Here is a 16,409-nt window from a genome sequence, read left to right on the forward strand (position 1 = left end):
AGTTGTTGTTCTCCTGCTTTGACATTTGACAAGCTCAGATCATTGAAAAAAGATTGCCGCATTCGGCATGTGTGTTTTAGAAGTTTAGAATTTTGCTAAAATTTTGTAATAATGAACGTGCTGAACAGAGTTTTGGTTGCCTCAAAGCAAGTGGGAAACATATATAATGTTGTTCGGACCAGTATACTTCATTATAATGGAAGCCTGTAAGTTATTCATCACGCTGCACACAATGTTTTGATTACATCACTACCAACTTGTGTACTCTCACAGGCTTTCGAGTGCGACTCCGGCCTCCATACAAATGGCCAAAAGCTTCTCCGTTTCGAGCAACCGTTTCGATTTGATGGATTTCTTCGACGACAAGAAAAACTGGGGCGAAAATGAAGTTAAACATGGTCGGGCGTGGAATAAAGACGAGCTGCGAATCAAGTCGAATGTGGATTTGCATAAACTTTGGTTCGTGCTTCTGAAGGAACGGAACATGCTGATGACCATGGAACATGAATGCGAGGAAAAGATGGAACTATTTCCCAGTCCCGAGCGGCTTGATAAGGTAAAATGGTAATAGGTGCTTTCAGGGTGGCCACCCGGTCGGGAATTTGCGGAAAAACCGCTGAAATTTGAAATCACCGTGAAAAGGTCGGGAAAATTGGGTTTATTCCACGAGTGGCGTGAGGTGAGAATTGTCGGTCTCGTATAGCGAGGTGACAATACTCGATTCGAGCGAAGTGACTCTCCATTTGATTTACACGGCGAGTCACTTCACTCGAGTCGAGAATTGTCTACCGGCAGCTTCATTTATTACCGCTAAACAAATATTCAAATCGTGATAACTTTTTTGTTTCTTGATTTTTTTGCACCAATTTTTCACAAGATTTCAAAAAAAAAACTAAGAATCCGTGTCGATATTAATCATTGCTGATCAAGTTTTAAAAATAGTCCGATGTTCCTTGGGGGACCGACATTCTCAATATAAAATGTCTTTGGCAGCCAATTTGTTTTTGATCAATTTATCAAAAAAATAAAATATGTACTATACAATGCCAAGTAATAAGGAGCTACTCTGAAAAAATAATACAAATCGGTTCAGTATTCTTGGAGAAATCTGAAAATTACAATATGAGCACATATGAGGTTTTTAAGAGTTAAATGCTGGTTACTCAAAGACGGCTGCACCAAATTGCTTCATTTTTTCACAACATACTCGCATTATTGTATCATTCCGTGAAGTGAATATCTGAACACGATAAAAAAATCTGTTGCCTGAGGTATTTAAGTGGGTTATGGCTAGCCATCGGTCTCCCTCCACGCGTCGGTCCCCCTCCCGTCGAGTAGGAATCCACAAAAAAGAACGGTTGCGAGTAGTGCGCACAGGATTATAAAAACAAATATTACCTAACAAATAATTACAGTCAATACGATTCATAATCAGGTCAAACACGAATAATTTTTTTTCTACGGTTCGCTAACGTTTCTAAGTCGATTAGTTGGCAACGATCGGTAATTTGATGGGATTGGACCACGGTAGACGACGTGCTACACACCAAGGAGCAAAAAAGAGTTTTTAAGGCTAAGTAGCCCGTCATTCGTTTTGGCAACAATGATGACTTTTCAGCTTGCATTTCAAAGTGATAAAACCCAGTCTTGATAGTTTATATTGATTTGAAAAAGTATCACTCTACGCGCTAATATGCATAAAGTATGCTGATACTTTTTCAGCTGTGTCAGTGCAAAACCAACTGATTTTCTTTGATTCGAATCCGTGAAATGAATTAGCAACAATCATCAACGACGCGTACAAATTTCAATGACGGAGTGATTTTTTTCCATCGCACTTTTCACGTAGCTCTTACGTAAATCATAGGTAGCCCAGGATGAACGCATGAACTTTGGAAGTTCGTCCATGGACCTATGGACCAATGCACGGGTTCACTATTTGACGTTTTAGCGGTGCCGTGTTATTTATGTGACCATGGAAACCAGTGAATTCGGCACCGCTCAAACGTCAAAATAGTGAACTCGTGCATCGGTCCATGCACGAGTTCACTAATTTGACGTTTGAGTGGTGCCGAATTCACTCGTTGCCATGATCACGTAAATAACACGGCACCGCTCAAACGTCAGATAGTGAACTCGTGCATTGCTCCATTCCACCGTCGCTAAACTTAAGAGCTACGTGGATTTTCCGATAGCCTTTACGAAGCGTTTCAGTAGGACCTAGATGGTTTTGCATTAAATTTAACTGTAATGAAGACCAATCTTATTTCTAATAGGCTTTGGAAGAAAACTAATTCACAATTGGAAAATGTAAACAAACTTAAAGATTGTGCTACTTTTATTGTTAATCTGAGCATTTTGAATCCTGTTTCCTCAATTTTGTGAGTTTGGTCTGTCTTACTGTAGCCTTCGCGTGAAAATATGAAGCAATGCAGGGATTCATCACTATTCAAAGCATATTTACCTTGAAATCAATCTTACACAGTGTTTAAAGCCGCAGCTGCTTCTGAAGTTCTTCAAAAATCAAGCAAGCGCCATCTTAGGGATCGTTCAAATTTACGTAACGCTAACATGGGAGGGGGGGTCTTACATAGTGTTACGGTCCATACAAAAATTAAAATTTTCCATAAAAAGCTGTTTACGGTGGGGAAGGAGGGGGTCTAAATTGGCAATTTGCGTTAAGTAATATTTGAATGAACCTTAGGATTTGAGCTCAACACCGAATGCCGTACACTAAGCAGATGTCAAAGTGACTTAGGCCACTACGTGAATTCCACGTAAGTGCGATAGTAATCTCAGTAAACATTACCGAGTCACTATTTGGTAGGTCACGCAAAAAATTGTGCGGTAAGAACTACTATTTCAGGGGATTAACTTAGCGCTCGCACCGGATAACAATATTTCAGCAGACCAGAAATGCGCTTGATTTCACACCATGTTTGTAGTCGAAATCAGATTGTTGTAAATTATTTCTGTCAATGTCCAGTTATATGGTGGGATGTACCGTAAACATAGTAAATTGGTCTAAAATTCCATGATAGTTTCAAGAATGGGCGTAGTCAGCTACAATAGTAATTATTACCACAGAATTTTTTCCCGTGTATGAATGGTTTAGTGATCTTTATCTTAGTCAGGTGAAGTGGAGGTAAAATGAATTTGGAATGATCTTCTCTTTTTCATTTTCGACTTTTGCAGTCAGCTATTTTTACTTTTAGGGGAAAGGTATTCAATATCGGCAGATAGAGATATGTTTGCCAAATTAAGTGTAATTGTGGTAACATTGTGCTAAGAGATTATGTAGCCGGCGGGACTTGAACCCACAATTTCCATTATGTACACGGACGCATTACCAATTATACTACAGCTACGCTACGGTAAACTGAAGTATTTGGCTAATGACCTTTGTAGCATCCCCAAGCCCCACAATCTTACTAGTCCAATATACCACACTTATCCCTCACCATATCTCTATCTGCCGGCATTGAATACAGTCGGTGTGTGAACCCACAATTTCCAATTAATTAACAATTAATGGAAATTGTGGGTTCAAGTCCCGCCGGCTACATAATCTTTTAGCACAATGTTACCACAATTACACTTAATTTGGCAAACATATCTCTATCTGCCGATATTGAATACCTTTCCCCTAAAAAGTAAAAATAGCTGACTGCAAAAGTCGAAAATAAAAAAGAGAAGAGTAAACCCCTTTGATACGGATGTATCATAGCCGTCGTTGGTCAGTGTGTACGGCAGCAGCCACGCACCTATTCCTCAGCCGAATCGACAACCCGTGCGATCATATGGGGATGTAGGTACAATAGTGTTGCGTTTTCTCACACCGACTGTATTCAATGCCGGCAGATAGAGATATGGTGAGGGATAAGTGTGGATATTGGACTAGTAAGATTGTGGGGCTTGGGGATGCTACAAAGGTCATTAGCCAAATACTTCAGTTTACCGTAGCGTAGCTGTAGTATAATTGGTAATGCGTCCGTGTACATAATGGAAATTGTGGGTTCAAGTCCCGCCGGCTACATAATCTTTTAGCACAATGTTACCACAATTACACTTAATTTGGTAAACATATCTCTATCTGCCGATATTGAATACCTTTCCCCTAAAAGTTTGGAATGATCTACATGATTTTTCACGTAGCAATGACGTTTGGATTTTTTTGAGTGTACTAGTGATATGCTCGTTAAACTTATCTTTAGAGTCAATAACGAAGCCGCGATCCCGAATTTTGTTGACACGTTCTAATTGTTCACTGTCGAATATGTACGGGAAGAAGAATGGAGAGCGCTGACGACTGTAGGATATAACCTTGCATTTCGCGAAGTTCACTTGCATTCCATTCCTTTCGCACCAGTCCAAAACCATGTTCAGATCTTTCTGAAGAGCACAGCAGTCTAACGGTGACAGAACGGTACGGTAGATTTTTAAGTCATCCGCGAACATCAAACAATCACAGCGCAGAAGACTACAGATGTCGTTGACGAAAATTATGAAAATTAATGGGCCAAGGTGGCTGCCTTGTGGGACTTTGGAGGAAACGTGAAGGTATCGGAATATGCGTCTCTAATTTTTACGTAACTCTTACGATTAGTTATGTACGATGACGTCCAGTTTATGATCCAATCGGGCAAGTCAATGTGGCGCATTTTCTCCACAGCTAACGTGTGAGGCACTTTGTCGAAAGCTTTGGATAAATCAACGTAAACTGCGCCAACCTGCTACTTCTTTTCGATCCTCTTAGTCAATTTGTTCGCAAATGTCATGAGATTTGTAGTCGTTGAATGGTTTCTCATGAATCCATGATGACTATCAGATATCACATGTCGGACGGAGCGGTAAAAAACTTCATGAACTATTTTCTCAAGTACCTTACCCAAGCAGCTTAGTATTGAGATTAGGCGATAATTCTCGACATTGTGAATACTGCCACTTTTGTGAATGGGCGTAATGGATGCAATCTTCCACGCATCAGGAAAAATGCCGTCCAATAAGGATTCATTCAAATATTACGTAACGCAAAATTTGCCAACTTTAGACCCCCTTCCTCCCCCACGTAACAGCTTTTGTATGGAAAATTTTAAATTTTTGTATGAACCGTAACACTATGTAAGACCCCCTCCCTCTCCCTGTTGGGTTACGTAATATTTGAACGGTCCCTAACGACTTGTTGAAAATAATCGATGCTGGTAACGAGTGCAAAGACGCACACTGTTCAAAGAAAACAGGAGGAAGGCGATCCGGCCCAGCATCTGCCAGCGCTGTTGATACTTCCAGGCGAGGTAGATGGATGGAACTGTCAGAAGCAGTTTGAACGACGCAAAGAAGTTTGCGGTATCTCGGATCTTTACAGCTGCGGTAAACCATGTCCGACGGAACTCCATGACCGTGCTTCCTGCTTTTAACGAAAAACCAGAACGAAAAGGGGTCGTGCTTGAAGTCGGATTCCAGGCGTCTGATGTAATTCCGAAATGCGGTTGTTCGCAGTTCATCATATAGGTTTTCCACCTTTTCCACTCTCAAGAGAGAAGCAGTCTCTGCTGATCGGTGCTTGAAGTACTTTTTACGGACTTTTCGAAGCCTGTTTCGCATTGTTCTTAACTCCCGGTTGAGTATCAGTTACAGACGAAATGTCGCATTTCAGACGTCCATTGCAGTTCGTAATATCGTTCACCTGAGAGAGTCCAGTGTCGAGAATCGATTGAGTTGAGTGCGAGGAGATGGAACAGCTTTGCCGGTCTCAAGAAACGCGTAAGTTCTATCAGAAGCTCAACGCATCCCGCAACGGCTTCGTGCCGCGAGCCGAGATGTGCAGGGATAAGGATGGGAGCATTCTGACGGACGAGCGTGAGGTGATCGAAAGGTGGAAGCAGCACTTCGATGAGCACCTGAATGGCGCTGAGAGCACAGGCAGTGAAGGACGGGACAACGGAGGAAATGCCTTCGTCAGTACTGCGAAATCAACCAGCCCCCACGTTGAGGGAGGTTAAGGATGCCATTCACCAGCTCAAGAACAATAAAGCTGCTGGTAAGGATGGTATCGGAGCTGAACTCATAAAGATGGGTCCGGAGAGGCTGGCCATTTGTCTGCACCAGCTGATAGGCACAATCTGGGAAACAGAACAGCTACCGGAGGAGTGGAAGGAAGGGGTAATATGCCCCATCTACAAGAAAGGCGACAAGTTAGATTGTGAGAACTTTCGAGCGATCACCATTCTAAATGCGGCCTACAAAGTATTATCCCAGATCATCTTCCGTCGTCTGTCACCTGTAGTAAACGAGTTCGTGGGAAGTTATCAAGCCGGCTTCGTTGACGGCCGATCGACAACGGACCAGATCTTTACTGTACGGCAAATCCTCCAAAAATGTCGTGAATACCAGGTCCCAACGCATCATCTTTTCATCGATTTCAAGGCGGCATACGACAGTATCGACCGCGTAGAGCTAAGGAAAATCATGGACGAGAACAGCTTTCCCGGGAAGCTCACGAGACTGATAAGAGCGACGATGAAGGGTGTGCAAAATTGTGTGAAGGTTTCAGGCGAACACTCCAGTTCGTTTGTATCCCACCGGGGACTACGACAAGGTGATGGATTTTCGTGCCTTTGTTCAATATTGCGCTAGAAGGTGTTATGCGAAGAGCCGGGCTTAACAGCCGGGGTACGATTTTTACGAGATCCAGTCAATTTGTTTGCTTCGCGGATGATATGGACATCGTCGGTCGAACATTTGAAAAGGTGGCAGACATGTACACCCGCCTGAAACGCGAGGCAGCAAAAGTTGGACTGGTTGTGAATGCGGCCAAGACAAAGTACATGCTAGCTGGTGGGACCGAGCGTGACAGGGCTCGCCTAGGTAGCAGTGTTACGATAGACGGGGATACTTTCCAGGTGGTCGACGAGTTCGTCTACCTTGGATCCTTGCTGACGGCTGACAATAACGTTAGCCGCGAAATACGGAGGCGCATCATCAGTGGAAGTCGGGCCTACTATGGGCTCCAGAAGAAGCTGCGGTCAAAAAAGATTCATGCCCGCACCAAATGTACCATGTACAAAACGCTCATAAGGCCGGTAGTTCTCTACGGGCATGAAACGTGGACGATGCTCGAGGAGGACCTGCAAGCACTTGGAGTCTTCGAACGTCGGGTGCTTAGGACGATCTTCGGCGGTGTGCAGGAGAACGGTGTGTGGCGGCGAAGGATGAACCACGAGCTCGCCCAACTCTACGGCGAACCCAGTATCCAGAAGGTGGCCAAAGCTGGAAGGATACGATGGGCAGGGCATGTTGCAAGAATGCCGGACAGCAACCCTGCAAAGATGGTGTTCGCTTCGGATCCGGTTGGTACAAGAAGGCGTGGAGCGCAGCGAGCTAGTTGGGCGGATCAAGTGCGTATCGATTTGGCGAGCGTGGGGCAGAACCGAGGATGGAGAGATGCGGCCACGAACCGAGTATTGTGGCGTGAAATTGTTGATTCAGTGTTATCTGTGTAGATGTTAACTAAATAAATGAAATGTTTTCTACGGAATTGACGGACCCCTCAGAGGCAGAAAATAATTCAATTCAACCCGGTGAAACTAATCAGGACTTGGCAACAAATAATAATGACAATTCATCATATGGTTTAACAGACTTAAATAACGAACTACCAATAATTTCTTCTGAAACACAGCCAACTGAAAGTTTAATCTATTGTCAGAACTTTAATCGCATGAAAAGTGCTTTTAAAATTAATGAAATTCATAAAAATATATTAAGTTCATCGTACTCAATCATTTTGGGAACAGAAACAAGTTGGAATGATGATGTGAAAAGTGAAGAAATTTCTGGTAGCAATTACTACGTATTTCGCAATGATCGTGACTTACTTTTAACACAAAGAAGATCGGGCGGAGGAGTCGTCGTTGCAATATCATCAAATTTCAGTTCTGAAATCATTGCTACACCTAAATTTAAAGAATTTGAGCATGTGTGGATTAAATCAAATATTGATAATGAAACTCATATTTTTGTATCAGTTTACTTTCCCCCAGATCAGGCTTGTAAGTCAACATACGAGAGTTTTTTCCTGATAGCAGAAGAAATCATAACTCAACTTCCTCCCGAAAACAAGGTGCATATTTATGGCGATTTCAATCAACGTAATGCAGATTTCATTCCTGATTTTGAAAACGAGAGTATTCTACTCCCTGTTGTTGGCGATAATGTAACTTTGCAATTTATTTTTGACAAAACTGCATCCTTAGGCCTTAATCAAATAAATCACGTAAAAAATAAACAAAACTGTTACTTAGATTTTTTATTGACAAATATGCATGAAGATTTCTGTGTAAGTGAGTCAATTTCACCATTATGGAAAAATGAAGCGTTTCACACGGCAATAGAATATTCTATGTTTATGCATATTTATCATACTCCTCACGAATATATGTATGAGAATATTTTCGATTATAGTAGAGCCAATTATACTAATATTAGACTAAAATTAGATAACGCAAATTGGCAATCTGTTTTGAGAAATCAAAGTAATATTGAATGTGCAATAGAAATCTTTTACAATTTATTGTGGGAAACCATTAGGGAGGAAGTACCTGTTAAGAAGAGACGAAGGAATCACAACTCAAAAAATCCAATTTGGTTCAACAAGCAAATCAGAAATTTGAAAAATCGAAAACAAAAAGCTCACAAAGTTTACGGAAGATATAAAAAAACAGACGATTTAGAAAAATATTTGGTTATTTGCGACCAACTCAATTTAGCCATTTCTACAGCACTTACCGAGTACAACATAAAAACTGAAAATGAAATAAAGTCATGTCCAAAGATTTTTTTCAATTACGTTAAAACTAAACTCAAATCGTGCAACTTTCCATCAACAATGACTTTGGATGAAAAAATAGGAAGTAATTCTGAAGATATTTGCAATCTTTTCGCAAAAAAAATTTCAAGAAAATTATTCTACATTTTCGGAAAATGATCGAGATTATTCTTACTTTTCACATTTTGCTGACTTTCCGAGTGATGTTGGCGTTAATTCTATAAATGTTCTAGACATTTTGTTTGGTCTTAAAAATTTGGACGCCACTAAAGGATCAGGGCCAGATGAAATTCCACCCGGATTCATTAAAAACTTAGCAAGTGAACTCACAACTCCATTATTTTGGTTATTCAATATGTCTCTTCAAATTGGCCAATTTCCAAAGGTATGGAAAAAATCATTCCTCATACCAATAGGGGGAGATCCCCCAGTGCCGGACAGCACCCAATACCGGACAAAGTCGAAACAATGAGAAATCATGGTCCAATCAAGATGTTGTATTAGTAGAAAAGAAAGCTCTTATGTAGACTAATGTTTGCGTAGAATAACACATCCTTGAAATATGCATGCTTTTTTAAAAAAGTAGTAAAGTTTGAAAATATTTAAAAAATTGACGTATTTTCTTAATTGTGAGCCTATTTAGTAATTATTTTGAATATGAAAAAATACTTTGGATCCCGCAAGCATGATCGAACATAATCGTTAATTGATAGTATGAATGTATTTTGTAGCATAATTGAAGTAAATATGGACAAATTACAATTTTGGTTAAGTACCTCCTGTCCCTCAGTTTCGGACAGCTTGATTTGTTATATGAAATCTTTGTAATTATTGCATCAGTGTCTCAAAATACTTTCATTTTTCATGGGTTCCGTCGATCATGGTATCAAACATGCAATAAAATTAAGAAGAATGAACATTCAGAACAACATCGTAAAATGTGCTATTTTTCATCATATATGCAAGAGGTTTTTGATAGGCGTCTTGCAAACTAAGAAAAACTCACATTATTCTTGTAAATGTTGCAAATGCATTGTATTGGTAATTATAAACTGTTCCTATAGTGTACACATTCAATGATGTTCAAATTTATAGAATTCGAGGCATTTCCAGATCGTGTCCGGTATTGGGTGCCACCTTTCAAGATCGATCAATTTGGTACTAAAATACATCATCAAAACGTAATGTCAAAATTCATATTTATATGTTCAAATTTATTTTTGTACACTACAAAAATGATAATATTTATCATAAATGGGTAACACGAGCCCATAAAATCAATATTTTTCGAATTATGAATTTAGTGACTTAAGTGTCCGGTACTGGGGGATCTCCCCCTATATAAATCAGGTAAGAAATCGGACATTCGAAATTATCGCGGTATTGCTATTATGTCATGTATTCCAAAACTTTTCGAGTTAATTGTAAACAAAAATATGTTTACCCAAATAAAAAATCGTATAACAAACGCTCAACACGGCTTTTTCAAAGGTCGTTCGACCACTACGAACCTTCTGGAATTTGTAAGTTACTCACTGAGTGCAATGGATAAAGGTTACTCCGTAGAAGCTCTTTACACTGACTTTAGTAAAGCATTTGATAAACTTGACATTCCAATGTTGACTTTCAAGCTTGAAAAAATGGGAATCGAAATGAGTCTCCTTAAGTGGATCAAGTCCTATTTAAACGACCGTCAGCAAATAGTAAAATTCAATGGGAAAAGATCAAATCCAATACATGTTACATCTGGAGTACCTCAAGGCTCACACTTAGGCCCTCTTCTTTTTATTTTATATGTTAATGACGTTTCTTATATTCTAAACAAACTGAGGGTCCTTATATATGCTGACGACATGAAGCTATTTTTAGAAATAAAGAATGATGACGATCATAATGTTTTTAAGAATGGGATACAAATTTTCTACACGTGGTGCTGCAAAAGTTTATTGGAATTGAATATAAAAAATGTAACCTCATAAGTTATAGCAGAAAACGAACCACACCAAATATGTCTATTGTTTTAGGAAACAAACATGTAAAAAAATGTGATAAAATAAGAGACTTAGGAGTTATCTTAGACTCAAAACTATCATTTCTCGCGTAACATTACTAAAGGACGTATCTAACATTGAGAGGCTCTCTTTGTTTACTTTCTCTTTCATGAATAACTGAGTCACATTAATCTCTTCTGTTGCTTTTTTTGTATGAAACGCTAGTCAAGGAAATTGACTTTCGATCTATAATGAAAAACTTCCCAAAATCTTTAGTATTCCACTGTTATAATCAAAAGAGAACGAGAGAGGAGAGAATCTCTCATTTGTACATGGGTCCTTTGGTAATGTTACGCGAGATTTGTAGATCACTATAATGCAATAATTCATAGAGCAGGAAATATGCTCAATTTCATAAAACGATTTGGCCAACACTTTCGTGATCCTTACACATTAAAAATACTTTATGTTGCATATGTAAGATCAATATTAGAATATTGTAGTATTGTTTGGTCACCTTACACAAAAAAACATGAAGAACGTATAGAATCGATACAAAAGCAGTTTTTATTATACGCACTACGTAATTTAGGCTGGTCAGTACTTCCACGATGTATGCTTATCAATATGAACTTCCACACGATGCATGCTTATCAATATGAAATCACTGAAAGTGCGTCGTGATTATGCTATGGTTTCTTTTGTTAACGATATTGTTTCACAGCGCATTGATTCTGCTGATATACGTTCAAAACTGAATTTTTATACTCCAACTCGTCACTTACGCAATCGTTACTTGTTCACAGTAGGTCATCATCGCACGAACTACGCTAAATTTAGTCCGTTGAATCAGATGATGACTATATATAATCAGCATTGTGAAATGATTGATGTTAACATGTCTCGAACAAAACTGAAAAAATACTTTTTTGATATACAAAACAATAGTAACTGAGGAATGTATTATGAATCGAGTATACTCAACAAATTTATAATATATAAACACATAGATATTAAGAACACAATGTAATTTAGAATGGTCTACAAAATGCTTGACGTCAAATAAATAAATAAAATGAAATGAATGATGACGCATCTAAAAATGCCTTTTTCGGGAAATTGAAATCATAAAGCAAAAAGTAAATGATTGGAATCTTCCTTTCTAACAAAACTTCACTTGATAGATGCAAATTTATTGCGGAAAGTCAAGAATTTCTATTTGTGGAAAAGGTAGATTTGAGGTTAGGGAATCGCCACTCCAATAAACAGATGATCAGTCTACAAGCTATACTCCCGTCGTATAGTTATATATAACTTGTAGCTATACTTGTCGAGCGGCCTACACGAAAACCAGCTTGGTATTCGCCGACTCCTCGAGCGGTCTCAGTCTGTTAAATAGGATGTGCGACAGTATTTTGTACGCCGAATTCAGTAGGGTAAATCCTCTGTAATTGGCACACTACAATCTGTGCCTTTTCTTGTACATTAGGCGTATAAGGTCATCCAACCAGCCGGTGGGCATTTCATCGTCCTCCCATACCTTCAGAAGTACTCGGTGGATCGAATGGTAAAGCAGCTTACTTTCGTGCTTGAGAAACTCGATCAGGATCTCATCATTTCCAGCAGCCTTACAGTTCGTCAGTTCATATGATCGGTGAGCAGCCATCGCCGTTTTGTCGGTCAGTAAATTCGCTTCTCGATCATTGCACATGGTGAACACTGGTACAGTATTTTTCGCTTTATGCTGTCTTGCGCTTCAGCTACCACACTGTCTTTGTACTTTTTTTTCTTCCTTTCAACGGTGGATTCGCTTTTCTTCAACTCTCGCTGTCCAGTACCGCTCTCTGTTCTGTTGGGTTCTGGCCACAAGCATACTGCTTCTGTCGACAGTCTTTACGTATGCCACTTTCTGGTACTCTTCTTCGAACCAGTCGTTTCGTCTTCGTCGTTGACTAGTGCCAATCACTTCTCGCGCCGTTCAAGTCACAGCTTCGTGGATAGGGTTCCACAAGCTGTCGAAATTTTCAGAAACGTTGATTCTTCCCAACTGCTCGTCTAGCTGCTGGCAGAACTGTGCAGCAAGCCCATCAGTCGACAAGCGTTGAATATTGAAGCGCAGCGTTCTGTTAGTTCTGGAACTCGTGACGCTGGATAACCGCACCCGTATTTTAGTTATAATGAGATAATAATCTGAGTCGGTACTATGACCTCGGAAGGTCATGACATCCATGACATCTGAGAAATGTCGTCCATCAACCAGCACGTGATCTATTTGGGAGCAGGCAACGCCACTCGGGTGTCGCCAGGTGTGTTTGCGGATATTATTGCGTGCGAAGTACATACTGAGCAGCGAAGGTTACTAGCCGCAGGCCATTATCTTCTTTCCCTATCTGCGCATTTGCGTCGCCGATTACTATCTTGACATCTTGCTTTTAGCACTTTTCGTAGGCTTTTCCTATGCTCTCATAGAACTTATCCTCCATGTCATCGGGCTTATCGTTCGTCGACGCATATATGCTGATCAAGCTGTAATTGAAGAATTTCCTTTTCAACACACAGATTCGGTCGCTTACCGGTTTCCACCGAATAACTCGCTTCATCTGCTTCCCAATCACTGTGAAGCCAACTCCACGTTCTGCTCAGTCGCCGCCGCTGATGTAGACGTGGTACTTGAATGAAGGTTTGGCAATGGGATCCACTGCTCGGAATTCACGTTTTCCGGTTTTTGGCCAGCATATTTCCTGGATAGCTGTCACGTTCACACCGACATTCCGCACAACAACTTTCCAATCGTTGTCCTTTATTCGTGGCCGGGTCTGTTGCCGTAAAATCCGTTTGCTCTACTTTTGCCTTTCTTGGTTGGTTTAGAGTCTTCAATAGGCCACCTAACTAGGGTTGCGCTACCTACATCGTGCTAGAGGGGCTGCCTCATCGGCGCTGACACGATACAGCATTGTCCGTTTGTTCTTTACATGATGACCTCGGTCATAGCCATCATTACCATCCACCTTTATCAGGGCTTTGGACCTGTAACTCTGGTTCTCAATAGTTTCAAGTTGTTTCGGACATGCTACTATGGTGAGCCGTCATGCGCTAAAGGTGTTATTGTTGAGGGGCTTTCTGCAGAAATTACTGGCTTAATTCTTGAATATGTTCTGAACTGGAATCTTAGAAGAAGTCGTTAGTAAATTTATGGAAGGATATTCGAATAAATTCCTGGAGAATTCTGGATTTTCTGAACTTTTTGAAAGTATCTTTGGAGTAACTCCTTCTCTTTGAAGTAATGTCTGTGGTTATCGTTAAAAAAATCTAGGATGAACTCTTGAAGGAATTTTAAACGGAATAGTTGGTTAGGATGTCCAAAAAAATACTTATTGAACTCCTGAAAATCTTCGAGGCAATAGTTGTTGTGGACCTATTTGCGCACACCTCGTTATCAACGTGTTGTATGTCAGTGTCATTGTCATTCAGTGTCGTTCTGATATTATAGTTTATAAGTTAACCCTCTAAAACCCATTTTTTTATTTTCGATCTAAATATGAACGTCATTACTCCGAATTCCAAAACCCCGAACGAGCCATCACCCCGAATTCCAATATCATGGGGAAATGGCATCAATATCATCATGTCAATATCATTGTAAATTGTAAAAAAAAATCGGGGAAATAGCATTCGGGGTGATGGAATTCGGGGTAATGGTACATTCGAGGTAATGGAATTTGGGGTGTTGGCATTCGGGGTAATGGGGTAGAATCCCCTATCCTTTTTCATTTTTCAGCCTCTCCTGATTACTGATTTTTTGGCAATATTAAATTACAAATTTTTACGGTACTTTTGAAAATATTTAATTTTTATTGTTTTCTGGGGCATATTTTACTTTCCGTGTAACTAACGGAAAAACAGGTTTGAATTTATTTCAATACCATGAGGCTCTTCTTCTGTGATAGGTTGATTGTGGAAAAATATTAAAGATACGATTTTTTATATTACACGTTAAATTAACCTCAGGCATTTACAGGCAAGTTATATCAAAATACAAATTTTCAAACATTTTTCAAAAATACAAAATAATTCAAAAGTCATAAAAAACTTCCCTTATATGCGTGTTATGTTCTAAGGTTTAAGCCAAAAATAAAATCATTTTGATTTCCGAGCTACGAAAAAATACACAAAATTGCAAAGTGTACCCCGTCTAAACGCGGGGTTGGGTATTAGAGGGTTAATATAGAAAGTTATTAAGAATTTTATTAAATCGATCAACAATTCTTTCTCGGTCCGGAATACATCCCACATAGTCTTAGAGAAATGGCTGGTCAAATTATATGAAGCATCAAACTCTTATATCATGGTTATGTTAGGTTTCTTTTTGTGTTTTTTGTTCCTGTTTTTTAGACCAATCTTTTAGACATTTACAAAAGATTCTAGTTACATAAAACTTCTGGAATTAAGTTTGATTCTTGTTTCTAATAGAGAAAACAGAACAACAGTTTTAAATTTTGCACTGAATTCTAATGTCTTTCACGCATAACTTTGGTGTTTTATCTCCCAGAAAATTTTAATGAAATTATAGGGAGAACTTGAGATTTTGTTTTTCGATTTGGAGTGGCCACCCTGTATTATGTTTTTTTATTCTCATATCAATTGCATGCTTCATTTGTTGCAGGTTAATGAATCCATGAAAAATCTGGAGGATATCGTCCGGGAGCGGAACCGTGCCTATCACGAACTCGAAACCGGCGAAACAGGAGAACGTCCGGGCAAACTTGTAACCAACCAGCTGGGTTTAAAATTCTACTACCGGATGTTCGAACACGTCATTCCGAAGTACGCTAACCGAAAGTGGAATGAAAAGCACAAGTTCTACTATCGGGGAACGGCGGTGCATAAATTCCTGCGACTGTACCGGGAGAAGCTGTACAACGTTAAGAGGAAGCAGAGGAATCGCGATCGCAACGAAGTTATGGGTTTGTTGAAACGCTACCCCAACATGGATCGAGCTGCAATTGCTGAAAAGTACCCGTCGGTCGACATTGATAAACTGGTGAAGTACGATAAAATTCGAGGTAATTATGACTCGAGTAAGGTGTGAACAACAGTTAATCGAATGGTAAGTAAATGCATATTAATTCAAATATTTCTGGGTAATTCATTGTCTTTAACAATCCGAACATCCGGATATCTGGACTGATAGCAGGTCTCTTTTTATGTCACTATTTTAATGCAAGTCTAAATAATATTTCAAAATATTCTGCAAAGTAACTTTTTCTGCTTGCAATAAAAACTTGTGCAAAATTTTAAAGACTCCAGAGAATCCTTCAGATTTTCACGCGATTATTACATATCTTCTTCAGAAATGTCTTCTCAGATTCCTCGAAAGCTTCAATAGTAGTGATTTTTGCAGAGATTTCTTCTGGAATACTTTCAGTTTCTCCTTCAGAATTTTTTCGAAGCATACTTAGAGAACTTGCTTCAGAAAATCCAACTAAGGTATCGCGGGGCAAGTGGGAAAATGGGGTAAGTGAAAATAATTGGTATATTCAACTGAATAGGTGAATCAACGTTTTAAACTCATGCTTAAACTTTTGAGGACA

The 16,409-nt window shown here is 39.5% G+C and overlaps 1 protein-coding gene across 1 annotated transcript; it reads left to right on the forward strand.

The window, feature by feature from the left end:
• On the forward strand, positions 1 to 15,950 carry LOC5575797 (39S ribosomal protein L47, mitochondrial). The gene is made up of 3 exons (XM_021851608.1): positions 1 to 206; positions 274 to 556; positions 15,482 to 15,950. The coding sequence occupies exons 1-3, from the start codon at positions 112 to 114 to the stop codon at positions 15,905 to 15,907; spliced, it is 804 nt and encodes a 267-aa protein (XP_021707300.1). The 5' UTR covers positions 1 to 111; the 3' UTR covers positions 15,908 to 15,950.
• The last annotated feature ends 459 nt before the right edge of the window (positions 15,951 to 16,409 follow it).

This window comes from Aedes aegypti, chromosome 3, assembly GCF_002204515.2.
Source record: "Aedes aegypti strain LVP_AGWG chromosome 3, AaegL5.0 Primary Assembly, whole genome shotgun sequence".
NCBI lineage: Eukaryota > Metazoa > Arthropoda > Insecta > Diptera > Culicidae > Aedes > Aedes aegypti.

Coding starts and splice junctions, on each gene's coding strand:
- LOC5575797 (XM_021851608.1), top strand. CDS start 112: ATGAACGTGCTGAACAGAGTTTTGGTTGCCTCAAAGCAAGTGGGAAAC. Junction 207..273: donor CTTCATTATAATGGAAGCCT/GTAAGTTATTCA, acceptor GTACTCTCACAG/GCTTTCGAGTGCGACTCCGG. Junction 557..15,481: donor GTCCCGAGCGGCTTGATAAG/GTAAAATGGTAA, acceptor CATTTGTTGCAG/GTTAATGAATCCATGAAAAA.